This window comes from Poecilia mexicana, unplaced genomic scaffold, assembly GCF_051168715.1.
Source record: "Poecilia mexicana isolate PSO_F unplaced genomic scaffold, ASM5116871v1 scaffold_15, whole genome shotgun sequence".
NCBI classification, from domain to species: domain Eukaryota; kingdom Metazoa; phylum Chordata; class Actinopteri; order Cyprinodontiformes; family Poeciliidae; genus Poecilia; species Poecilia mexicana.
In genome coordinates, this window is record NW_028263384.1 from 9,488,835 (window position 1) to 9,514,934 (window position 26,100).

Below are 26,100 nucleotides of genomic sequence, written 5' to 3' on the forward strand. Positions count from 1 at the left end.
CTAAGCAATCCGGTAAGCAGAAGTGTGCATTACAATAATATTCCATAAATATACATTCTATTCATGTCTTTAACCCTTTAACTGCCCGCTCAACCATTTGGTTGAGCACATTTTGGGTCTCTATATCTCAACATGAGGGGTGCCTAACTTAGCTTAACCTGATTGAGCCATCTCTGCCACTTGCTTGAAGTATGATATGCTAAAGAAATTAAATAGAGGGCACTGTTTCTTTAAATTGCATTCTTCTTCTTTCCCTCTCCAACCAGGAAGTCAGAAACACAAAAACTCTGTCACAAATATCGACTGGTTGTGGTAATACTTTGAGAAGTAGGAATAGTTTTCTGGCATATGATAGTGTTATAGACCCTATTAAACAGAATTATGTTACTTTATACCACCTAAAAAACTAAATTAAAAGGTCTAATAATTTTTTAAAAATAAGCTCAACCAAACGGTTGAGATGTCACTTAATGGTAAAAGTAGCAAATTAAGCTAATGTAGTTGACATTTATTTTTTTGGTATAAAATCAAAAGTCATTTTCCTCTACTGGTGCAAATATGAAACAACAAGTGTTATTACAGTGTCATACACTAAGAATAATTACAACAATATCTTACAAATTTTTTTTGTGACTTTCTGAGTTGATATTAGCAAATATGGTAACATTTTAGAATAAATGTGGGGAAATTATGATTTTCACTACTACTAACTAATTTAAACTTTTCAACCACCACTATTTACAATAAATCCTTCTAAGTTGTGAGACCACACAGTCTTCTTGCCATTTTACCAAAAAATCCTCAAGAATCTGATGGTGTTCTGAGCAATGATGACCAAGAAGAAGTTCCCTTGGAGCAGCAAAATGACAACGCAGACCCAAATCACACCTCAGTCTACAACAAAAGCCCAAGAAGAATCTGGAAGCAGGAAGACATTGATGAGTTCCAGGTTCTGAATTCAAGATTTGAACCCCCTGAAGCTCTGCCCTAACCCTATCCTGCCCCTAACCCTATCCCTATCCTAACCTTACCCTAACCCTACCCTAACCCTTTCAGTATTTCAAAATGTTCTTCACTAATGAGATGATTGAACATATCACACATCACACCAATTTGTACTCTGCTCAAGAGCTGGGGGATAAAATCAAGACTAGCCCTGAAGAAATACAGCATTTCCTAGCGATCCTTCTTTTTATGGGTGTTTTCAATTTCCTGTCACTGGAGGACTACTGGCACCATGAATCATGCTTTGACCTGATTGCTGACACTGACTGAAGATAGGAAAAATTAAAATGTAATATTTCCTTGTTCGACGCAATGTTTTTCTTGGTTGAAATTAAAATCAGTGTTTTGTGGCATTTTGACAGAAATAAACTGTATCCATTACCCCAGACATTTTTTTGTTGTTTATTTCTTCATAAATTAGCATTTTATTTTAATTTATCTACTGTACTTGGTATTTTTATTAGGTCATATACAAACCTAGTGATGGTTGAAAAGTTTAAATTAGTTAGTAATAGTGAAAATTATGATTTCCCCATATTTATTCTAAAATTTTACCATATTTGTTAATATCAACTCAGAAAGTCACAAAAATTCTTTTGTAAGATAATGCCATAATTATTATTAGTGTATAACACTGTAATAACACTTGTTTCATATTTGCACCAATAGAGGAAAATGACTTGATTTTATACTAAAGAAATAAATGTCAACTACATTAGCTTAATTTGCTACATTTATTATTAACTTACATCTCAATATTTCCAAAACCACAGGGTCTGTTGAAAAAAAAAATATTGATTGTGTTTATGAATCACCCTAGGGTAAAATAAATGCAAGGAAAAACATTTTCACAAGTTTTTTTTCTTTTTGTGGTTGTCAAAGAGTTAAACCATTAAGTGACCATCTCAACCGTTTGGTAGAGATGAACTTTAACCATAAAGGACATCTCAACCGTTTGGTAGAGATCAATATTTCCAAAACCACAGGGTCTGTTGAAAAAAAAAATATTGATTGTGTTTATGGATCACCCTAGGGTAAAAGAAATGCAAATAAAAAAATTTTCACAAGTTTTTTTCTAGGTGCGGCAGTTAAAGGGTTAAAGGTATATAAGAGTTCCCTTTTAACTTAATTTTATGAAGGCTCATAGCTTACTGTGCAAAGTTCATAAAGGCAGTGCATGCAGAATGTCATGCCGGTACAATAGAATACATGTAGGCGACTTTGAGAATCTTTAGCTTTAAAATGAAAGTCATTTCTCCATTCTGCTGAAATTTGTGGCTCCACAAACACCTTTGTACCACCTGACATCATAAAGATAGTTTAAATCCAAGACGTTTCACACAAAAAAATATCCTCAGATCTTATCAGTCAAAATACTCCCCAGCAAGTAATACAGAAACAGGCCTTCTTTCATTTGTCATGAAGGCTCTTGCAAATATGTTTCTGGTTTCAAACCTTGACAAGCGACATCTTCAATGTCACTTTTTCCAAGTAAACACAAACTCCAGTGTCATGCATATAGCCCCTGCTAAGAGGGAAACATACAGGCAGGTATTATTTCACACAAAGACATGGGCAGAGTATATTAGCAGCATTTTTTTTTTTACCAAGACATGTCACAATCAGCTGATAATTGCAATGTTATCAATGGCATTCCAGATATACCTCCAATGTGAGATTGTGGTTGCAGAGTGCATTAAACAAAATGGAAAGTACATACACATGTTAGAATTAAGCATATCGTTGGTGTAAAGTGACTTTCTTTATTTACATCTGTTAAAATCTAATTACATGAAACGACAGGTGTCAGAACACTTTCAGACCAAACTTCTGCTGAAATCTGACATTACAGTTTGTACGTTGTATGTGAAATCACATGCATTAGCCCTATAATGAACTGAAAACCATGTCAGTGCTGTTTATTAAAGGGGTTTTAGTGACTTATATAGCAGCTATTGTGAATCTTGTGAAACAATATGAAATGCCTATACTTGACAAATATTTTGTCCTACATATAGAAAGTTTACTTTTTTTCATATCGTCCACCAGGTGGCAGAAGATATTCATGTCAAGCGTTGTTTTATTTATTTATTTATTTTGGCACATGATTGTTTGATCTTCCACTGAGATCAGTGATTTGGCATTAGATGTTTTCTCTGTCAGTGTAAGGTGGAGGTTACAAAACATTCCCTTGATTTCTCTTCTTCAAAAGTTATATTATTGCATGATTGATTGAGCTACTGATTAATTGATTAGAAACGGTTTGGTCCAAAAATGCGTAGGCAAAAGAAACACAAGATAAACAAATAAAAGTCACCGCAGCAAAGAGTAAAGTGCAGTTGACTCAGATATAAGCTTCATACAGCGTCTTGCAAAAGTATTGACACCCCCTTGGACATTTGCACACGCGTGATTACTTTTGTAAGGCATTTTGGACCGCTGTTTCTTTTTACACCAAACTTCTTTCCGTTTGTGCTTAATTTAATTTTTACTGGTATTTTCCATGGTGCTAACAGACAAGACGTTTATTACAGATGTATTCATTTTAGCTGAAATCAAGACAAGACGCCCAAACATCTAACTGCAGTTTCAGCTGATAATGCCTTCCTGTTTGCTTGATTAATGGCTTTTAGAGTAAGAAAAAAAAGAACCTTAGATATAGTTCTTAACCACAAAAAAACGTGGCTAGAGGTTTGTGTAAACACAGGCTACATGCTAACATTCAAAATGCAAAAATGAAATTTGCTACAAGCTTTCAGTCAAGTGCTAAGTCGTATTTCTTTCCTAACAATCTACAGCATAGCTCTGACTACGTTAAAAGGAAGGCAGGTAAGGTTCAGGGATGACGTTACAGTCCAACATGTCCTTGAGGGTCCACAGCAGCTACTTCAGCTGTCAGCTTGGTTAAAAATTCATTGCATTGATTTAATGTACAGCAGAGATCCAAGTGTCGTCCCCCTGCTTTTTTTTTTTTTTTTTCTGTGTGCACCCTGGTTACAGTGCTGTGTTTGGAAAGAGTCAATATAAATGCACTGTTCCTCCTGCTTGGCTGGGATATAGGAATACAAGAAGAGTAACTTTTGCTTGTCAGGAGCCCTTCAAAGTAAAAGCCCATCGTCCACAACGAGAAATACCAAACTGTATCTCCCTGTGGGGGAGGGGGGAAGTAGCGAAAGTGTTTCAGTAGCAGCAACGCAACAAGAAAATGCTTATATAATTTAAATCTGTTTCGGTGTCAGTAAAATAATTCACTTTGATGCACCCAATCTTACATGGTTTCCAGCAACTTGCAACCAACAAAACCATGATGGATATTGATTTGTAAAGAGCCTTTAGCGCTCCAGTTCCTCTGCTTTGGGTCAATATTCAAAATCAGTTTCAGGAGTTATTTCCATTAAGAGGACTAAAAGCATTGTCTGGGCAGAGCAACATTATTGTCCTTTTCCTGTAAACGGAACAATTTTTTATTTTTTATTTTAAATAGAAATGTGTTCTCGTTAAAAGTGTTACTGGGTATTAACAAAACTATTTACAAAAAAGGCAATTATTATAAAGTTGATCTATTTTGGAGAGCTACCAAATAGATATAGCTGTGATAGCTGCACATTCTGCACCTCTTCCTGTCTCTGCATAGGCATGCAGGTGTTTTTAACTCCCTTTTAAAGGGCGCTAAGGTATGACTGCCAAAATCCTCTTATAGTACATATTCAGGCAATCGGTTTAACTTCACGTACATCCTTTGACTGAGAATTAGTTAAATATGTAGCAGGTATGTTTGTTTTTTGTCTCTGTTGAATCCAGCCCATGTCCTTCGTGACATCCTGGGTTTTTCCTTGTGTGAATACTTGCCAACCAGACTATGCTTAAATATTTTACTCAGAAATGTCAATATTAAAATGCTACAAAAGTTCAGTAACAGAATCGCACTTTACACGTCACAGAGATCCGTTGGAGATCTCTCTGAAGCCGCTGCTTTCGGCCCACCGGCTGGGTGGATCCTCTGAAATGTTAAACTTCCAATCTTTTATGTGTGCACGGTCGTTATCGAGGTCACTCATTTTGATTCCAGCCCTCTCTTGGTGGTTGTTCATAACTGGGCCCTGTTCGTTGGCCAAGCTTTGCGAGCTGATTTTTTTCAGCCTGTCTTCATGGTGTGCTATTTTGTCCGGTGTGGGTCGATCAGCTTTTGGATGGTTTCTCAGTGGTGCAGGTCCGAAGTCCTGTTGACTTGGCAAGGCCACATAGTTTCTGTGGCCGGATTTAAAAAGCACCGACTTGTTGATCTGTTGCTTGCTGCAAACCGGGATTTTATTAGTCTGTATTGTGTTGGCGTAACGTGAAAACCAGTCCCGCTTGAAAACAGCCTGTAGCTGCTCCACCACTGTGGAGTTCCTCTCTGCCACGTTTTCTGGATGACTGATCACAAGGCCTGCTCCTGCGTTATAGTTGAACTCTTTCCCCACCCAGTCAAGGTTGCCTGTCAGGAAACAGAGCAGAGAAAGAAGAAGGATGATATTGCATTAAGATGCAAATATTGATACAGTTATATGTAATGATGATTTATTGAGGGCTTTGTGGACTGTTGTTGCATTTAAGCAGACTTCTTTAGCATGCATTTTAATTGGAAACCAAACTCCACATGTCCAACAGTGCACTGAACAGGATTATATGTAACATCTCGGTTTCATTCGACTGAACCAAAAGTCAAGAGGAGTGACAATCTGTTTGGAGAAAAAAAAAATCCACAGTCATTTGGCTGGTTGACTGCACAAAGGCAAATGCTTACCCACAATCCTTACTCAGAACAACTGAGTCAGATAATAAACAATATTGTGGTTGTGATGACCACTGCATTTATATTAGTCACTTCAGACATCCAACAGTTTCCATAAATGGTTACTTAAAAACATAACCAATCTTATGTGGCATATCTGTTGGAAGATAGCTGTAAGCATTCACAAAGGCACTAAGAAAGATAATATCCAAAACTGCCTTTCATGTCATGTATGCTTGTGTTTAAAAGGCAAACTCATGCTTTTTGAGAGCAGTGGTGTCAAATTCACAGTGTTCTGCTGTGAATTTGACCTTTCAGTGACATCAGGGTCTTGTTAAATTTTTCACTTCAGTTTCAGCTGATAATATGGGACTGAAATTTCAATACTCTATAAGAGCCCAAATGACCTGATAATAATTAGCCGCGTTAAATAGAACATAGGCCATGCTGTCAGTTGCACTTTATGAATTTCAGGCATTCAGCATCTGGAGGTGAGCAACATAGGGTAGCATGGTACGCTAAGTCAAAAATAACAATAGATATGCTCCCAGAAGAAAAAGACATTCTCCCAGATGATTGGGAGAGGACCTTTGGCGCTTTGGAGTTTGGGGATTTACAAAAGTTTATAACAAAAATATAGATCTTGATAAAAATGAATCATAAAGTGCTTTAGATAAAGATGCTTACAGATTCTGTTGTCTCATGCGGTAAGAGAGGAGTTGTAACAGTAATAACTCTGCAGATGAGCTCACCTATATAAACGGCTCTGTCTGTAACCATAAATCTATTGTGATTCATTCCACTGAGATCGTTGTCCCTCTGCACTTTGAAGAACTTCTACACACACAAACAGAGGCACACAATTATACAGTGAGCGTACAGCGCATATACAGGAGCTGAAAATAGTACAGAGTGGTGTTGCACTCACAGCTTCCAGGGAACAGTTGGCCTGCTCCATGCAAAGGCTCTTCAGGGACCAGATGAAGTTAAAAGTAAGAGGATGAGTTTCTTCCCAGCAACTTATCAGCAGACGGATGTGGACCTTCCTCAAGATCAGCGCCTCTCTTAAAAGGCCGTCGATACGAGACCAGTACCTTGGCACCGATGCAAAGGAATCCACAGGCATGGAGCCAGACAGACACACAGAGAAGCGCAGAGAATGATAAATCACTTACAGGTCAAAGCAATGCATTCAAGTTATTAATGGTCAATCCTTGCCAAAAACAGCGTGGAGTGGCAGACAGGCTCTAACCGTTGCATGTCGAGGAGGAGGGGCAGATAGTCAATAGTGGAGATGTAAATGAAATGGCGGGCCTGCTGGATGACTGCGGAGATTGCTTCCAGATCGCTGCTGCGATCCTTGGTGATGAAAACATGTGGCGAGCTCTGTCAACAGAGAAGAAGCAGAGTGCAAATACAGTTAGGATGCGTTACGACTGCTGGACTGGGAATACGCAACTGCTGACTGCGTGCTGTACTCTGAAGATGACATCAGAGCGTTGTGTAAATAGTTTATTACCGGAGAGACTAGAACAAGGATCTTGATGATGAGCAGAAATCCTTTGAAGGGTAATGCTTCTAATATAATGCTAATGAACAAAGACCACTTTAGTCTGAAATTTACATCAATGCCGGCCTATTTATAACGTGGGGGAAAGAAAATACCGAATCGTATATGTGGTTGTAATCCTTCAAATTTAGATTCTGTTGTAAAGTTATTCTTTTGTTGAATATATTGAACGCATACTCAGGTTACAACCACAAAAGCCAATGTATTTAATTGAGATTTTATGCAATAGACTATCACAAATTAATTAATTATTGTGAAATGAAAATGACTTTACATCAACTTAAATCCCACATTTGCTTCTCTTTGGCAAATTTCCCATTATGTTATGACTTGAGGATTCTGGGTAATTAATTTTGCTAAAACATAAATTAAATGTTACATTCATCTCATTTGACAAATGCAAAAGTGACACTTTGGTTGAACTCTGACATGTCAATTATTATCAAGTGAAAAGCCTCAAGCCTAAGAGACTTCTCAAATCACTGGCTTTAAAATTCAAGTTATGCTCCGAGTCTTTTTATCGTCACAAAGTTTGTGACTCAAGTCAAATTGGCGTGACTCTGTTGTGCGTCTCTGTTTGCTAAAATAAACTGGAGTCGATTAATTTCATGCCCTTTATTGGTATCAAAATTGTGTTTTGTCGTCTCAGTGAAGCTAATAAAAAAAAAAAAAAACTGATACTCTGTAACTTACGGAGATGTAGGTTTCAACTTTTGTTTGGTTAACCAAGAGACTTCCAGGTTTCTCTTTGCTAAAGAAGGGAAACAGACGCTTGGACCAAAAGGTGGGGATGAAGGTTTTATGCTGAAGCCCCCAGTAGAGGCTGAAAATCTTGTGCAGGTCCAAGGCCAGAGGTTTGCAGTCGTACACCACCACACCGAGCTCCTTCCTCTGCGGAACAAGTAGAACACAATTAGACACACAACCAACATCAACTACAGTCGTATTCACTTTCTCATAAAGCTCATTTATCAGATTAAAATTACAGTCAAAAAATAACTACCTTTCAGCTGGTACTTTTCAGCAAACCCATATTTCTCTATTATAAATGTTTTATTGTATATTCCAATACAAAAGTGTAATATTTTCTGCACTATAAACAGAAAATCATCATAATTAACAGGAAGAAAATAACAGGAAAATACTAATCTGTGAGGATTTGGTTTTTCTGTGTGTCAGTTTAGTTCCTGTGTCATCTAGTCTGCCCTTGATAGTCTTCCCTGTCTGATCCTTGTCTTTGCTGTCTTACGTTTTGTTGTTTCGCTGCCAGTGCTAGAGTTCTTGTTACTTCGCTCACTTGTGCTGCCTGGACTGCGCACTTGCTTTTTATACTCATTAAATCGTCAAACTAAGTTGCTGCCTCACCTCTCTGCTTTCGGGTCCGAACCTCAAACAACCGCGAATCACTTCACTTTGTGGATAAAGTTCTGGAAATGCATGGAGTTTCAATGATATTCTAACTTATTGAAAAGATCTGTAGCCATTTATTTATTATGACATTTTCTTTTCTTTTCTTTTTTTTTATTAAACTACGTTGAATCACCTCCTGAATAAATGATGCTTAACACACACTTGCTTTGCCTCCTTTTCTGCAATATTATGATCATTTCCCTCCACACTTTCCACTGTAATATTTCCGCTTTGGTTCATGATGTACTTTGAGGTGGGTCTACATTACGGTGGTCAGAGATCTCCAGTCCATGCTGGCGCTGCCGATGTAGAAATGCTTCCTGTCGACGACCCAGAAAGATGACTTGAGGAAGCCTTTGGTTAGGGCTGTCATGTTCACCTCGTGAACCTCAGCGTCTGCAAAATTGGGAGGGAAAAAAAAAAAAGAAGAAATGAAAGTACACATTGAAGCCAATAAAAGACAGAAGCAGGTTGTTTATGACATGAACAACAAAGCAAGAGACTAACTGAGAAACATGCGCAGGATATTTAATTACTGACAGATTAAACATGTAAACGCAACATGTCGCGTGTTTAGCTAAAAGCAGGTGGAGCGTAGAAAGCAGAAGGGTAGAGCTGACCGTGATTGTCTGCGAGCGTCTTCAGCTCTGCTGAGTCGAAGTCTCCTGTGGAGATCTTCAGCTGGATTCCTTTGTCTTTCAGTCCCTGCAGCCTGGATAGCAGAGCCCTGCCCTGAAACAACCCAATACTGTCTTATTAGTGTTCTAATAAGACGGCTCACTTCCTAAACTTATGTTATTAATGCTGTTTTTCCCATGTAGAGAGCTACAGTGTCTGTGATGTTGGTTTTGATTTCTGCTCCCAGTGATAGTCATGGTTATTAGTGTTGTGGATGCACTTGCCAAGGAAAAAGTCTATTTTAAAACTACAAAGAGTGCACTGATGGCACACAAAGAACGATGCGATGGATCACATTTATCCAACAAGACGACGGATCATTTTGAGAACGGCAGTGAAACGATCTCTCTCTGGTGGCGAAGCTTTATTTTGCACTGAAAGATGACGCTCACTAAGAAGCTGTCAAAACACAAAGCTATCATCTTGCTGTTTAAAATTCAAAATCAGTAATTAATTCAGCATCTTTTATTGGCTACATTTCAGTTACGTCTGGCAAGAATACAACTGTAAGGATCCACAAAGTTAATGTAAAAAAAAAAAAAAGTAGTCAGAAAACATTGTTGTGTTTTTTTTTTTTTTTTTTTTTTACTTTTGAGGCCTTTGCTGTTGCACTGAAACCAACAACTGAAACATGAGCAGGGGAATATAAAACAGACAGTATATGTATCAGTGAACATCGCAACCTGTGCGGTGTAAAGTGTCTGACAGCTTGTGTTGTTTCACCTGAACGGCAGCAGAGTAGAAGTTGGACTCGAAGGGACTGAGGAGCCACACGGGGGAAACGATCTCTACATCAACTCGAGCTTTGTCCAGTAAGCTGTTGAGCCCTGTGGAGAGAGGTAGGTGGAAGGCGCTGTCGTCCGAGAACCACATGTCCGCTGGGATGTTCTCCACAAGCACAATGCTGTGGAGAAAGATGGTATAAGCAAAACTGCCTTAAGTATGAACAGCATCAGGCTCAGATTTGCTTCATAAATGTCTTTTTTTTTTCGCTTTTCACACTGCAAGTGTGGCATATTAGTTCATTTTCATGTGTAATAGGTGTTGGCTCTGTGGATCTTCGTGTCCTTAACTTGTCTTTAGTCATCGGCCCTGATTCATGGCTGACGGTCGTCCCTTCTGTTCCCCTGATGTGAGGAGCCGAATTTCTCCTCGTTTCCCTGCTTGACTGACCGAGTCCGGGTGTTTATTACAGTGTGTCAATTTCAGACAGAATTAATGAGGTCCACAGTCTTTCAAAATGTAATTTACCCGTTATACCTTCATGGCAAAATTATACACACTGCTAATGAAATAAGATTTTTTTTCTTTTTTTTTTTACTTTCAACCACGAGGCAAATTACTTAACAGCCTTCTTCTTCCTTCATCTCTGGATCATTTGCTTAATGAGTGAAATCAAATTTTTCCATACACACACACACACATGCCCCCAGATTCCGTTAAACATTATTAAATTTTGCACAAGATCGCCTCTAGCAAATACCGGGAACAGCAGTGGACTGATGAGATGAGAGCAATGCCAGCTTCATGACTACTTTTTCGTGAAAATGGATTCATTTGGGGTGTGATAAGCTTGCTTGCTGCATTTCTGCTGCTCACTTCATGTTAACATTAGGGAATTTATTTTGGTCTGTCTGTGTTTTCTACCACATGATATATTCTAAAGCAGATGTGAGCAGAGTATTGCCAATACCAATATATTGATACTTTTTATTTACAAAGTACGTTTTATATATCGTTACCTTTGGGTGTTTTTGTGGGGGATTTTTTTCCCATAACCTTAGGGCAGACTTCAGACAAAATTTATAAGTGTCTACAAAATGTCAGCATGACTAACAGAAGCAATAGAAAAATAACACATTTTTTGTTCATTTTTCTTAGATAAAGTGCAGGAAAAATGATCTGAGAGCAAATCAAAACAAAATCTTTTTTGAGGTAGATTTGAGAAACTACAATAAAAAAATGAAATAAAATTTCACGAGGAAATCTGAAACTAAAGTATCAATCTTACCATGCTAGTTTTGATCCGATACTCTAAGTCTTAATATTGATTCAATCGATATTTTGGATCGATCCGCTGAACATCTATTTCAGAATAATCATCAGCTGTTCGGAGAAGAACAGCAGTCATGTGCACGTTGAGGAAATATACACAGTTGCAAGTTTGGTTCAGTAGATTGTATGAAATAGGCCGACATGCTCTGTTAGATTCTCTGCACGGATGTAGTGGACTTTATGATAAACACTAGCTTAAATATTAATGTTAAATGATGGGGAAAAATGGTCTCCATGGTTGCCGTTTAAGCCTTAGTGTTTGGAACTTTCATAAACACGTCATTTAGAAAAATCAAGAACTTTTCCTATATTTCACAAAGTTCTTTGAAATTAAATCAACAAACAAGAAAAGGAAGTTTGCGAAACCTATTTCTGTTGCCATTTTCAAGCTCAGCACTATTCAGAAACAGATGCTGAATTAACAACGGGATTAAACAACAACTTTGGCCAGCCAAATCTTTAGAGAGAGTAAAAAATAGACAAGCAAGCAGCTGTTTTGTGTGGGTGAACAGCTTTACTGCAATCTTCGCTGCTTCTTGGTTGATCAAGCAACCGGATAAAATGTTTTCCGAGACTCTTTCATAACCACTTCAGACAAGGAAACAATTTCGGTGACATGTACGAGAGAATGGCCGGAACTAAAAAAAAAAGCGTAATTTAATGGAGATTGGTTCGCAATTGCTTCTCATTAAAGTTTTTAAATCTCATCAAATAAATAATCGGGGCATGAATGGTTTGGCTGTCTGTATGATTCAAAGGTTAATTTGGTTAACTACAAAATGATGCTGCCAATATCCTGACAGTGTGTCACAATATTACAGCCTAAATCAGCAGAGCGCTCTCTATTGAGCCAGGCTACTGTCACAAATTTATTGCACGCAGCCAAATTAGATTTGAGAACTGGGTTCTTTCCAAACTCACACAAACAGCATCAATATTTGGTGTAATTCTGTAACCCACTGTACACATATGGGCTATTTATAGTCATTTAGTTCATTTTTTCCATGTTATCTATGTTATTCTCACTTTCATCCTTTCCTGTTAGTATGCCCGCTTGCTATTTGTACGATTTTTATGCTGCTGAGTTTTATTCTGTTATTCTTCTTGACATATTGTTGGATGATCCATTGATATTGATTAGATTTGAACATATCCAGCTGTTAGTGAAGGAGAGCACACTTTAGCCATGGAGGGATTGCTTGCTTGTTTGGCTTCAGTAAATGTATTTTATCATGATAGACAAATGTTCAAGATGCATTTCTCTTAGTCGGTAAGCTCTTTGTGGATAGAGGCAATTAAAGGTCTGGACGTGTTTTCAGACAGGTCCGCTCTTTCAAATTTTGAGACTATTTGATTCTGTTTTCTTCTACTGTCCCTTTTATGTCTTCATCTATGAAGCTACAGACACTCCTGCTGAAACTGTGACATTTTCTCAAGCTGCAATTAAAAATTGCAGAAGAGACAAGACTTCACATGACTTCACATACATTGTGTTGATTGAGTCGATTTAGCTGACTTTGTTCATTTGCTGTTGGGGTTTGGTTGGGTTCGTTTGTAGCTAGTCTAACTTGGTTCAGTGGGTTTATTTGCTCCTTGGGTTTGGGTTTCTGTTTCTTTAGATTAATTGCATGCCTGCTCCTATGACATTTTGATCCTCTTTTTTTGAGCCCTGACTTTATTTGGTGGATGAACCTGCCAGAACCAGGAACTGTACCAGACAAGAAGTGGCATCTCTGTGTTCACATAACCAGAACATGACTCAAGGACATAATGGTCAGAAAATGTGTTTTAGGTGATAATGTAGTGGAATCAAACTGAGAGGCCAGTTGCCAGCTCTCCGCTCCCAAATGTATTCCTGGCTAAAGTAGAGCCGAGTCAGTCTGTGGAAGCTGGCCAAGGGTCAAACTGTTTGACTCACACACTGTTTAATAACAATATCACACCTAATGTCCTTATGGAAATGGCGGTCAATAAGTTCACTGAAGAAATGGCGTCAGTGTAAAACTGGCCAATAGGTTCTGTAAGGTTTGATTTCTTTAACTATAAAGTACATGAAACGAAAAGTATTTTCTAGCAACCCGTACCTCAGATTGTGAATACGCAAACAAGCTTGGGCAGCTACAGTTCCTGCTCCGCAATGATAGAAAACAAGGATGGATGGAGAGCAAGTAGAGGAAGGCGTAATCCTATTGAGAAACAAAATGCACTGAGTCTTCTCTAATGGCTTCGAGGTGTGATGAATAGTGATTGTGACTGGCTCAAACACCCAGACAGGGCTCTGTATAAAAATCAGACAAAGCAGGGAGGCAGTGGTTGTTTATTCCTGCAGAAGATTCATTGATTTATGTGGCCTGTGCTGTCTGTGGCTGGTTCCCTTCCTCTGTAACCCGTCTGTGCAGTCATGGGTGCCATTCAGCCCTAGCAGCAAACAAAGCAGTTGGGTAAACTTCATGCTGCATTTGTGTGTAGAAAAAGGGTCAAACAGGAAGAGAGCGAGAATGTGACTGAATGGAAAAAAAACAAAAAACAATTTTCTTTAAATGATACAACCGGGATATCGTTTCACAATATCACACAGCTGTCAGAGCAGATATGTTTCCATATCGAACATGTAGCACTCAAAATAAAAATCAGTAGTGAGTGTAAACATGCGGTATATAACTGGGCCATGTGCTTGCCTTCGACTACTGGAGCACTCTCACACTAACAACCTGGGATCCTGCTGGAAATCACAGTGTGGCCGAGTCTGCTCTTGACATCGGATGTAAATTATCTGCCCTCTCTCGAGCCGCCCTGAGCTCTCTGTGTGCAGCAGCGAGAACATTAACACACAGGCTTCACAGCTGCCTCCATCCTGCTTCACACAAGGTGTTCAATTTAGTTTTACCAGGAAGGAAAATACCACAGGGGAAAAACATTCCATCAACGGGTGTTCTTTATTTGATGCTAAAAGCCTCGACAAGCTTGCATGATTTTGTGTGTGTGTGTGTGTGTGTGTGTGTGTGTGTGTGTGTGTGTGTGTGTGTGTGGGTGTTGGACCATTTTTGCTCTTACATTTTTGCTGATAGTGAAATATTTTACACATTTTGAACAAATTAATAGAAATACCAACACTACATATGTTTTGCAGAAAACCAAAATGAGGAGTGTAAGTAATTAATGACATTTATATCAAAGTTAATTGGAGTTATGGATGCAGGGCAAACCTGTTCACCTGGGTTTTGTTACATAAGGTTGGGTTTGTGCTATTGGGGCAAAACTTTGGGTCAAGAATTTCGGCCTAGAGTGAAATCAGTTACTTTTACTTTACTTTCATCAATTTAAAAGCTTAAAGGGGCAGTATTGTGTTTTCGAGTCGCACTGTGCCATTTTGTAGCACAATCAAGAAACTATGTTACTTTCAGTTGTCATAAATATACTGTTTATAACACCTAGAAATTGGGTCCCTGTCTCTTTAAAAACTGCTCTTTCTGAATCTTAAAGAAGTCATCATAACATGGCTCCTTTGTCAACCCTTTAACAATGTTTTCACCAGAGTTGCATTGAGAAGTAGTAGCTCGTATAATGAGCTCAGCTCATGCACAGTTCCACCAGGTGTTTGCTAATTCTTGCTGGCTAGTCTGAAGGAATTGATTGGGGGCGCCACAGGGGAGGGCTGCTCTGGGAGGCAGAAGTTTGGAAGCTTAGAAACTGCAGGTCTGAGGAGGAGCTGCGTCTCGAAGGCGGAGCTAGGTCCACCCAGGCATTTGGCACAGCTGAATGGTTGCCATGGAGATTAAATGATTTATCAAACATGGATGAAAGGTATGTTTCTAATGAGGGAATAACACTATAGCATCATATAAAATTTAAAAAATTCAATTTTACATAATACTGTCCCTTTAAGAAATGAATTAGGTTAATTTTCCTTCACTTTTTAAACTACTTTGAGTAATTAATTGACTTTACTGTTTGATAAGTAGGATTAATTGAATGCATGCATGACTCAATTTAAATAATCTATTTTTTCTAAAGAGCCTCAGGACGACATTTCTTATAAATTGGCGCTACATAAATAAAACTGAATTTAACTGAATTTATTATTGAATGAACAAAGTTCTGATGAAATTGTGTAATTTTACTCCGCCGAAGGCCCAGGGAAGCAGAATGGGGAACAATAAAGCTCCGGTCTCTTTCTCTTGGGACACAACTGGTAACTCATCTCACCACGCCATCACAACAGAGCACAAAGAAAATCTGCATAGGAAACACAATTATAACATCACAGTAACTCCTGAGTCATTGGTTGTGAGACTTCAGAAAGCTTTTTCGATGACGAAAGTACATTAGCAGGAACAAAGCAAGAGTCGAAGGTCTGCCGTTTTTAGATTATTCAGAGGAAATTAAGTTAATCATTCAGTTGAGCTACACGTTTGCTTTAATGAAGAGCTTCACTGCTAGGCTGTGTCCCTTCATCAAAAAGCTTTTTGTAGTTATTCATTCAATGCCTCTTAGTTCTTTGTTTCAGTCGCACTGCAAACATTATCATTAACCATACGAGTAGCAGGGCACACGTGGAAGTGTTACACGCGGATTTCTGGAACTTCCTTTGAGTGCTCTTGAATGAACGAGACCCCCGTCATCCCTGACAGCGAACCAATAAAAGCTGATGAATCTATTCACCAGCCTCGTCTCCCTCCATCTGGCTCACCCTTCTTCAACCTCATCTGTATCTCTCAGCATGACCCAAGGGGATGCTTCAGTGGACAAGAAAACGTCATTCAGCTTCACAAGTTGGGATTTTGCTTTCAGACTCAAGTGTGGGGGGAGAAGGATGCCTGGTTGAGTTCCCTGAAAGGATGTTAATGGTTGATTTGAGGAAGAGAAGAAGAAGAAAGAGAGAATCGATGGCCACAGACATGAGTGGTGAAGGAGAGAGAGAGAGAGAGAGAGAGAGAGAGAGAGAGGGAGAAGCAATCTGAGGCGGGATGCTAAATTGAACGCTGAGGGTCTAATGGTGGAGAACCAGCAGGAAGTGTAGGAGGAGAAAATAAAATCTGCTGTTTCAGCTCAACACCTGCTGATTAGCCACTTTCACTCGGGACCACCAGGACGTACTGCGGTAGTTTTTAGACTTCCCTTCCCGGGATTCATATTCTTACATTTTACATCGACTGTATAATTTTTTCAAAAGTTTTTTAAAACTTTTAGAGCAGATTAGAGGAAGGCTGAAGTATCTACCACATGGCCAATTAATGAGAAAATGAAACTAGACAGAATTTTTTGTTTCCAATCCAAAAAGCAACTGCACACAGTTGACACTCAATGTCTTGTACACAGACAGAGTACAGTCTTCACTCAGGTAGAGATGACAGACATCTGATTAACCGTTGACATTTTTCAGTGACTCTGTTTCTGAATAATAAAATGCTTTTGACACATTTTAGTGTTGTGCTACATCGGAGAGCTCCCTGCTGTAACATTTTTTCACCGACTACAAAATAAACTGCACTCACTGAAGCGTCATGTGATCATTGTAGCAGTCATGCCTGTAAACCAAACATAGTTCAGGATTCCTTCTGCTTTATTATTCTTACATAGACAGTAAACTCAAGCTCAGCACAAGAGACTTTCTTAGATTATTTCACAGCAAAAGATTTAGTCAATGACCTATAATCGCCCACTTAGGAGGGAGATTTAATTTTGCCTTTCAGTCTGGAGTTGAGCCTAAGCAAGATAATTGAGTTTGAGTAAACAATTTGTTTCAGACCAGAAGCAAGAATTGCTTCATCCGTCTTCCAAAGCCCCAGCATCTTGTCAGTCATTATCGATTGCTCTTAACTTAATGTTCCTCAAGGTTTCATCAGAGAGGGAGAGAGAGGAAGAGAGAGAGGAGTTTTATGGTTGGTAGACGATATTTATCATTTATACAACAGTGACTGTCAGATTTTAATGTGAAAAATGTTTGTGTCAAACACCATCGTGATAGTTTTTATGCAACCTTCTGGGTTTTAGTAAATATTTTTTTGTTGTTGTTTTAGAGGAAAATGGCAACAGAAACATTTCGAAATACAACCCTGGCCGCCGAGTTTATTATCTTGCCTTTTATGTCGATCTACAGAAAAATGCGTGTTATTAAGCAGGTCTAAAACTGAGGAAGTAAAGCAGATCCCTGCTCTTGTTTTGTAAAGTAAAGTTCCAGTTTGAATACCACGTGTGCATTGGGATGAAGGGTGTGAAATTCACAGTGATCAGCTTCATCAGGACTGTGACGTTATTGGTCTGTGATATCACCAAGTATTTTTTATTTATGTTTAAACTGACCATCTGTAAATTAGCAAAACTAATGTCCGTATTTCTGCGTTTAACCTCTGTAATCACTTTGTGTTAAACTTGATTCTGTGGAAAAATACTCTATTATACAGTTTATTTGATCGATAAATTGGTCATTTTGTAAAGATGATGTTTATTTTTACTCATTTTATTCTTTGAAAATGGTGGCCAGCAACATATGGGTTCACTACAACAATGCACATACACTCACAGCTAAGGACAGACCAAGTAACCTAGCAGTCCTGAGAACACGCAAAGTCCATGCGGAAAGACCCCAGGCCAGGATTTGAACCAAAAATTGGTTTAAATCAATACTTATTTATATTTATGTACCGTTTTTTTTTGGCAGCTCCACCAACTGATCACTGGCTTCAGGTATCGGAACAGAAGCGTCACAAGAAACCTCTGCTTCAGCAGATCTCACCTGCAGTTACTGGAACACTCTTCCTCCGTTTCTTCATCTTCTCCCCAAATATCCACTGCCGAGAAAATCAACGCCATAAGCACAGCGAAGCAGCACACCAAGGCAAATATCACAATGCACTTCTGCTGAGACTGCAAGAAAGACGGACAAAAACAACAACAACAAAAAAAACACCAGATCGATTACTGAGGTTTATTTTCTGCTCCTGAACACTACTGTAAAAAAAAAAAAAAAAAAAAAAAAAAAAAGCCTGACCAAAGTTCCCCAACCTTAGCTTTTAATAGCTGGCTTGCTGACAGAACTGATTTACTGCGCAGCTCTGCAGGTCACATCATGATGGAGGAGAGTTCAACACAAGCCTGTTGTGTCATATGTGACCTCAGAACATCATATCTAAATTTAAACACGTTGCATGAATAAAGATGGATAAGGGCTCTAAAAGAGTTTTTTTACTGACTTTAACAGAGTCAGTAAAAAAAAAAAAGGCAAAAAACACTTTTAGCAGAAAATGATGAAAGCAAGACAAGATAAATCACCTGCAGATTTTAAGCTGTTTTGGTCAAGAATGCAAAATGTTTGGACTCATTCCAATATGGCAGAGAAGAAAGTGGGCTTCATTATGATCTGTAGTGATGGTGAAAACTGGAAGGGCGCTGAAACACCAGCTGATGTAGCTGCTCATCGTCATCTCCGCTTTATACATCATTTCTCGTCTTTACAAGCAACTCATATAAAGTACTACATAACATGGTTAAACATTTTAAAGACACGCGAAACAAAAAAAAGGTGCAGCGATTTAAAAAAATATATAACTTCCAAATGGGTAGATGGACAATTAGAAAAAAGAAAAATAGGTTTTCTGCCACGCTAATTAGGAAAGAATACATTGATAATGAGAAATTAAGTATTGCTTATTTGTTAATCTAGTTTTTTTCAGAGATCATTGCAGCTTTTAGGAAAAGAACACAATCTGGAGCCCAACCTTTACAAACAGAGCATAATCCATTATTGGTGACAGGAGGTGGGAATCTGTTCCTGTTTCTTCCAAAGGATTTGTCCCTGGAGGAACAGAAGACCTTTGAAAGAGATGTAATATATTCTGTTGGAGATCGTTACGAGGAAAACGCCTACAATTCTAGCGTGTGGTGTGACTTTTGGCTTGGTACCATCTTGCTGTAGATCTACATTCTATATTAGATTTATCCTTTTTTTCATGTTTTTGTTGGTTTTGACATTTTCCATGTACTTTTAATTCAGCCAGGCCTCTGCCGTGTCTCCAGTCGCAGTTTCTAACACTGAACTTCTCTTCTCCACGCAGCAGTAGATGTGCATCTGTAGGGGATCCAGTTTCAACTGGGTGTAACAACAAATACTGTGCTGTGGCAAGGACCGGGTAGTTATCGCTCCCTCTTGTTTACTCCCTCCAGGACATGTTAGAACGATTGTAATGAGGTGGCCTTCTGCAGGCTGGGTTTAAAGTGAAGGTGAAGGATGAGTATGGTGGAAGCAGGAACGTTTTTTTTGTGTGTGTGTGTGTGTGTGTGTGTGTGTGTCCACATTTTGGCAATAAGTGGCATGTCAAGCCAAAATATCAGCCTTTAATAGTCTGAGCTCATTGAAGACTGAACCATTATTTAATCCTGGGTGAGTTTCTGAAATTACATAATCCATCTATATTTTCATAGGTTGACAAAATCCCTTAAATAAATTATTATTTTTTTAAACATTCACTTTATGTAAAATTCTCAGCTTTCTTTTGTATCATAAACAGGTTTGGTGTTTTACATTTGTTGCCCCACGACTCTATACAATGAGTCAGAAATGGAACAATGACTTAATTAACTCTAAGATGGGTTTTTTTAACTTTATTTAAAGTCCAGTAATTTTACAAAGTTTTTGTTTTATTATATACTTGTTTTAAATTTCCACGTGAGTTTATAAGCCAAAGCAACTCACAATAATTTAACTATTCAATGGACATTGCAATAGAATTATTTATATTTCTTTTTACCAAAAATCATAACTTCTGTTTTATACCAATTTATGAAGTTTAGATATTTCACAAGCCAAATGTTCTGTAGTAATTTTTAAATAATTCCCAGAACAAAATATATTTGTGTCATTAGCAAAACGAAGGTGCAACATTCTTGCACACTTTACAAATGTTGTTAATTTACCAAGCAAGAAGCTTTGGTCCTAGCACTGAACCCTGGTGGACTCCACATTTGATCATTCGAAGACCTGATTTTTCAATGACAATCTATCAGTTTTCTGGAGAACCAGATGAGCAACAAAACAATCTAAATAATTAGAGGTGAGCCTCACCTCTAAGCCTTCTCATATGTATAGGAGAAAGTGTTTACTGTTGACAGAAAAATCATTTGCACTTTGACAAAAACAGTAGTTTCATTTTTCACAATATTTGCAGAGAGAAATACCTTTTTTTTTTTTATCTAAATGAGAATTATTTCAACACGGTACAAAAATAGTCTCTTTTTTGCCCTTGTACCACTGCAGGCTCTTCGTTCTGTAACTCTGTTCAGAAAGATGCAGGCACTTTAACCCAGCAGCACTCCTCTACTACTCATAAAACAATAATAAATGTCACCTGATCCACCTCAAACCTGCCTGCTGAGCTCAAACTAATTACTCGTGAACATCACGGACCATTAGCACAGTCAGCTAAACTCATTATTCTCAGAGACAAAACTCGCATAAGGCAGAACCTTTGTGAGGACGCACAAACACAAAGGATTCATTAGTTTACCGTGTGAGAAATGTATGTGTTTGGGTCTTCGCATGGAAGATAAATTCATCTAAAAAAAACAACTGGTAATGAATTTCCCAATGAGATGTTACAGAAAGGTGGCGACTCGCAGAACTACTTATCAAAGCAAGGGCTTTCGTAAACAATGCGTACACACCAAAACAAGGCATAAGCCTTTTTCCCCTGAATGTGCACACCTCATGCATTCTTGATAGCAAGCATACACATTTTATGATCTCCATGGTTTATTAAAAGATGCATCATTACCTGAAACTTTGCAGGTTGAGAAATTGTGGCTGGATTACTGTGAAACTAAACAGAGATGGGTCCAAGAAAATAAGCATGTTTTCTGAAATATTACTTCCCACCAAAGCTATAAAGTATCTATAAAGTACCTTACCAGTTATGATGGCATAAGTGTTGTGTTTTAGACCGAAGGGTATGAAATGTACAAGACAGAGTAAATATGTATTCCTCTGACAACATAATCTTAGTTTTGTTTTATGTATGTGTATTAATTACCTGACTATTCAGTAAATTCAGAAAAGATCAAATAGGCATAATCTGAATTAGTGAGAAAGTAGATCCATTGATATTGAGGGTAGACAAGGGAGTCAAAATTATCATCATTTCAGAGATGATGTTTGAAATGAATGACCTACTGTCTGTAAAATGGTTTGACTGAAAAACGGCCAGAGACCTGGGAGGAGATAGAAACTTTCTTCTCCACCTTTGCACTTCACAGGAGCACTCTCAGCAAACAGTCAAAGGGTAAACGGAGGTCAGATCAAAACCTATCAGTCAACTGAGTCAAATGTCAGCAAAGACAGGCAGCTGTATATGAAAGCCCACCTGTGGGAGAGCTGCCTGCCTCCGGTACTTTTCAGTATTTTTTTGAGGCTACATTCTGTATTGGACACAAGTGAGCATGTAGGGCAAATCCACAGAGGTCACTCAGGTACATCCTACGGACAAAGTAACTGACTCCGCAATGCAGCCGGAGATCAATGCGTCTTCAGTTACAGAAAGTAGACTGCAGAGACAGTTGTTTGAGAAGTAGGCCAGAAATAGACACAAAAGTACACCTTTCATGTATGGAAATTTTTGTAGTTTCCTCTGGCTGCGTCTGACACTTTGTATGCGCTGTTTACATTTATTTTCAGGTCGCGGTGGCTCAGGAGGTGTGGGTTCATCCAGTAATCGGTGTGTTGCTGGTTCAAACTCTATCCTTCTCAGTCATTTTGCCAACGTGTCTTTGAGAAAGACCCTTCTGACCACCACACTGGTGGTGACACAGATTGGACGGCACCGACACTTCTTCCAGTCTTCCCCACTGCAGCTCTGGCTACAATGCAGGCATTATAACCACATTTTAAAAATGTAGGCATTTTTAAAAGGCATCGAGAAAAAAAAACTGCCTGTGGAAAGTTATGGGGTGGATATATATCTGTCTGCAGACAGAGGCTGGTCGACCAACTTCCAGACCTTTCATGTGACGCGGAAATGATAGTAGACAGCTGATGGGTGACAAATCAAATCAGCCTCTTTGCAGCTCATTTCAAAGCCCATCATGCAATTCACCACATAAATAACAGGTCATTTGTTTGTCCAAACACACTGTCGGAGTCAGCGCCCGGGGTCCAACACATACGCCGACGCTGTCGCCCAGAATTACACACCTTAAGCAACAATTGTAAATGTTTGAATCCAACTAAACGGCGAAACACAGTTTGACTCAATCATAAATGCAAAGTTTGAATCAAATTGCTTTCTGGTTTTTATAGCTCCCCATGGCTCATTAAAAAAAAAAAAAAAGGTCTGTGCAACTTGAAAGGCAACATGCCACTTTACCTCACCCAAAAACAAACACACTAAAACTGTTTATGTCTCCCCCGTCTGTTGGCCCTCTTGGCACGCAGACGGGTGAAGGCCAGAGCAGAGAAGGTGGATGTTTACATGCTCACATCAGAGGCAGCCGTATTAAACAGAAACCGTGTCCTGCTCTCCCTCCAACTCCCGGCCGAGCGTCCATTAATCTGCTCCGTGCGATCTGTCAAATGAACAGGATCGTTCCTCTCACCAAAGAGTAAAGTGGAAAAGTCTGTTTTCCTGAACTCCGGGAACAAAACTGCTCACGTCTCTTTGCCCTGAGCTATGTCAGCAGATATAGAAAAGAAAAAAAAAAGTGTTGAACTAAAGCAGATTCGCGTCAAAAATAGTGCAGAGAGCGGATAAGTTTGTGACACCCTGCAGATTTCGAGGCTCGTTTTAAAGTCATTCTGAAGAGCGCCAGCAGAGAGGGAGAATAGGTTTCTCCCCAGGAGAGAATGAGGAATGCGTCGCTGTCCCAATTATCTGCTTATGAGTTGTTCCCCGTGTCCCGAGGCGACAGAGCAAATCCAGTCAATGCAAACAATACAACAGTCTTAACTACAAAGAAAATGTCCTGGTATGATTTGTCCAGCAAGCGTTTAGTCCAGCAGAGGTTGGGCTGATCTTTGATTGTTTGTACGGAGCCACGGTGGAAAGGGTCTTCTCTGTTTAATGGACAGCGTAGAATGATGTTACTGCGGTGGAGAATAAGCAATCACACACTTTCAAACAAACACAAAGCCAAAAATGTTAAGGATTACCAATAAAACATTCTTCTAACTCTGTTTTTAAATCAAATGTATTCGACTTCCGTAATCAGCTCTATTAAGTCATAACAGCTTTTTTTGTCTACTCAAAAATCTAAGTATATTGGTTAGGTGTGAAAGAAAACCTTTTATTATAAAAACTGAAAGTTTTTAGTATTTGTCCTGTTAATTGCCTGTTAAACAGATTGTGTTTACCTTGCCAAATCACACTGTCACACTTGAGTAATTGTAACTCAATCCCCTTTGTGATCACACGACCGTTTTGTGATCTAATCGGTATTTTGCATCGCAGCTACTGAAATTGTGTGAAATGCAAAATGTTAACATTTGATGTAATCCAACTAAATCACCAATAGGATTTGAGGATTTTTTTTAAATGATTATTTATCTTTATTATTACAACAAAAATACAACAAAAGTAGTAAAATGTTGCACAACAAGTACATGAGAAGGAAACTGATTGACTTTACACAAAACGGAATAGTTTTTTTTTTTTCCACAGCAGTGGTAGGGACTTTGAAAAGTTTTCTAACTGTTAAAACTGAATTTGATTTCAAGGTTTTCCCAGTTTAACTATGTTTTCTGTCTAAAAGTCAACGTAGAACAAAGAACAAACAAATTTGCACACATCATATCTGCAGGAAACGAGGAAGTCGGGCACAGCTGCGGTTGTCTTTTGTTGAAGGAAACCTTTCATATGTCCATCAGCAGGAGAGAGGTCAGTCTTTGGTGTCGATCCATCAGTATCGCAGAACAAAAGCTCCGTTGCAGGCTCTGGTTTTGTGACCACATTCAAAAATAAACACTTACATTAATCTTGACGTAGCGTTCGTTCCCCTTCTGATGCTAAACAGGATGCAATAAAGTCCTCCTACATGGGGGTTCTGCACTAAGCGTTACTGCACTGTGACTGTCTCATGTCGCCCACAGCTCCCATTTCTCTTCTAGCCATAAACGGATTTGTCATGCAGTTTGATTTGTGGACGAGGATTAGCCCTTACTTGTTTATTGTGTCAGAGAAACGGCGTGTAAACCTGAATATTTAAATCCTGACCTGCACAGAAAACAGGAGCGTTGCTTCACAGAGTTTGTGTCGTGTTCTTTATCGTGGTGTCAAAGTGCGTCACCGGCCGCTGGAGAAAAGACGCAGAACAATCTCAGTACTTAGCGCTGCAACAAGATCAAATAAACAACCTGATCTGGTGGATAGGTCAGTCGACCTTAATTGGTTCTTTGTCCAGATTCAACCTTTACTTCCTCTGGAAAGTGACGTAAAACACTGACAAGGAGAACTGAACCATTAAATGTAAAAATCTCTTTTAAAAAGTTCAGACTAATTCATTTCAGTTCAAAGTTGCTTTTGCACACGAATTAGATTAGATTTAGATGTTGAATATAGCAGTAATTTGTATAATTTTTTGCTGTTTTGCAATGTTGATATGTGATATTTTGCTCTTAGCAAACCACTTAGAGCATTTTCTCACATTGTGGTGATTTTGGACAGCTATTCTTAGCGTTGCGGTGCTCATTTTAGCTAGCTACTTAACAGAAAATAAAGAAAGAAATACAAGTTATGTACAGTAAGTTACATCAGCACTTACAGCACCAAGCTCTCAACGACTTAGAATAGACAAGAGAGAAGCAAGCTGGACTGCTGATTCAGGGAAATCTAATAAATCAAAGAACACTGCTAGCAAGAACAGTGGAGAATCGACGAATGATTCACTGCAGATGAGTTGAAGAAAATTGGAAAAAATAAACTCGAGGAACTCTTAATGGTTTTAAAGATCAAGTTTGGTCTGATGGGGTTCTTTGAATAAGAGAGTGGAGGCTTAAAGACCGACTCGTCTGTTTATTTTGAATATGAAAAACAACATTCACTTTCAGTGTTTGGGACAATTAAATCAGTTGTCAACAAATGACTGGTTTATTCTGCAGTTTGAAACTTAAACTGTGACTCTCTTTTATTTCTTACTGTTCTGTTTCCTTATTATTCCTTTCTCCTTTTTTTTGCTTTTAACATAAGAATCACAGCATTGGGAACTAAACTTTATCGAAGGAGAATTTCTGCAACGCCAGCCTGACTTTTGAATGTGTCTCCAGCCTGTCTGTCTGTTTGTGTATCCATGTAGGTACAGCAGCTTTTAATAAGATGGAGGTGCAGAAAGACTGACAGCAAGGGAGCAAAGTCTGACAGCACGCTGCCATGTTCCCCAAGTAAGTGCTGAGGAAGCAGGTTGTCTTTATGTCTGAGTTTAGAGTGTCGATCCCTCAGGAAAAAAAAATCAGCAAGAACTGCATTTCAGTTTCTCAGAAATGAAAAAACTTGACTATTTTTCTTTCTTACCAAGTCTGTAACATTTTGTGTTTTGAAATAATCAAGCTAGTAATCCATCCATCCATCCATCCATCCATCCATCCATCCATCCATCCATCCATCGTCTTTATATAGCACATTTCAGTAAT

At 38.6% G+C, this 26,100-nt stretch overlaps 1 protein-coding gene across 1 annotated transcript in view; it reads right to left on the minus strand.

The window, feature by feature from the left end:
• Positions 1 to 1,320: 1,320 nt before the first annotated feature.
• Positions 1,321 to 26,100, minus strand: part of LOC106929829 (inactive phospholipase D5) — a 52,498-nt gene continuing 27,718 nt past the window's right edge. The window contains exons 2-10 of the mRNA XM_088013434.1: positions 18,229 to 18,401; positions 10,161 to 10,341; positions 9,380 to 9,491; positions 9,028 to 9,155; positions 8,043 to 8,240; positions 7,032 to 7,165; positions 6,708 to 6,873; positions 6,532 to 6,616; positions 1,321 to 5,482 (exon numbers count right to left, since the gene is read on the minus strand). Of these exons, the coding sequence (XP_087869560.1) occupies positions 4,941 to 5,482; positions 6,532 to 6,616; positions 6,708 to 6,873; positions 7,032 to 7,165; positions 8,043 to 8,240; positions 9,028 to 9,155; positions 9,380 to 9,491; positions 10,161 to 10,341; positions 18,229 to 18,401 (1,719 nt within the window). The 3' untranslated portion in view covers positions 1,321 to 4,940. The remainder of the gene's footprint in view (positions 5,483 to 6,531; positions 6,617 to 6,707; positions 6,874 to 7,031; positions 7,166 to 8,042; positions 8,241 to 9,027; positions 9,156 to 9,379; positions 9,492 to 10,160; positions 10,342 to 18,228; positions 18,402 to 26,100) is intronic.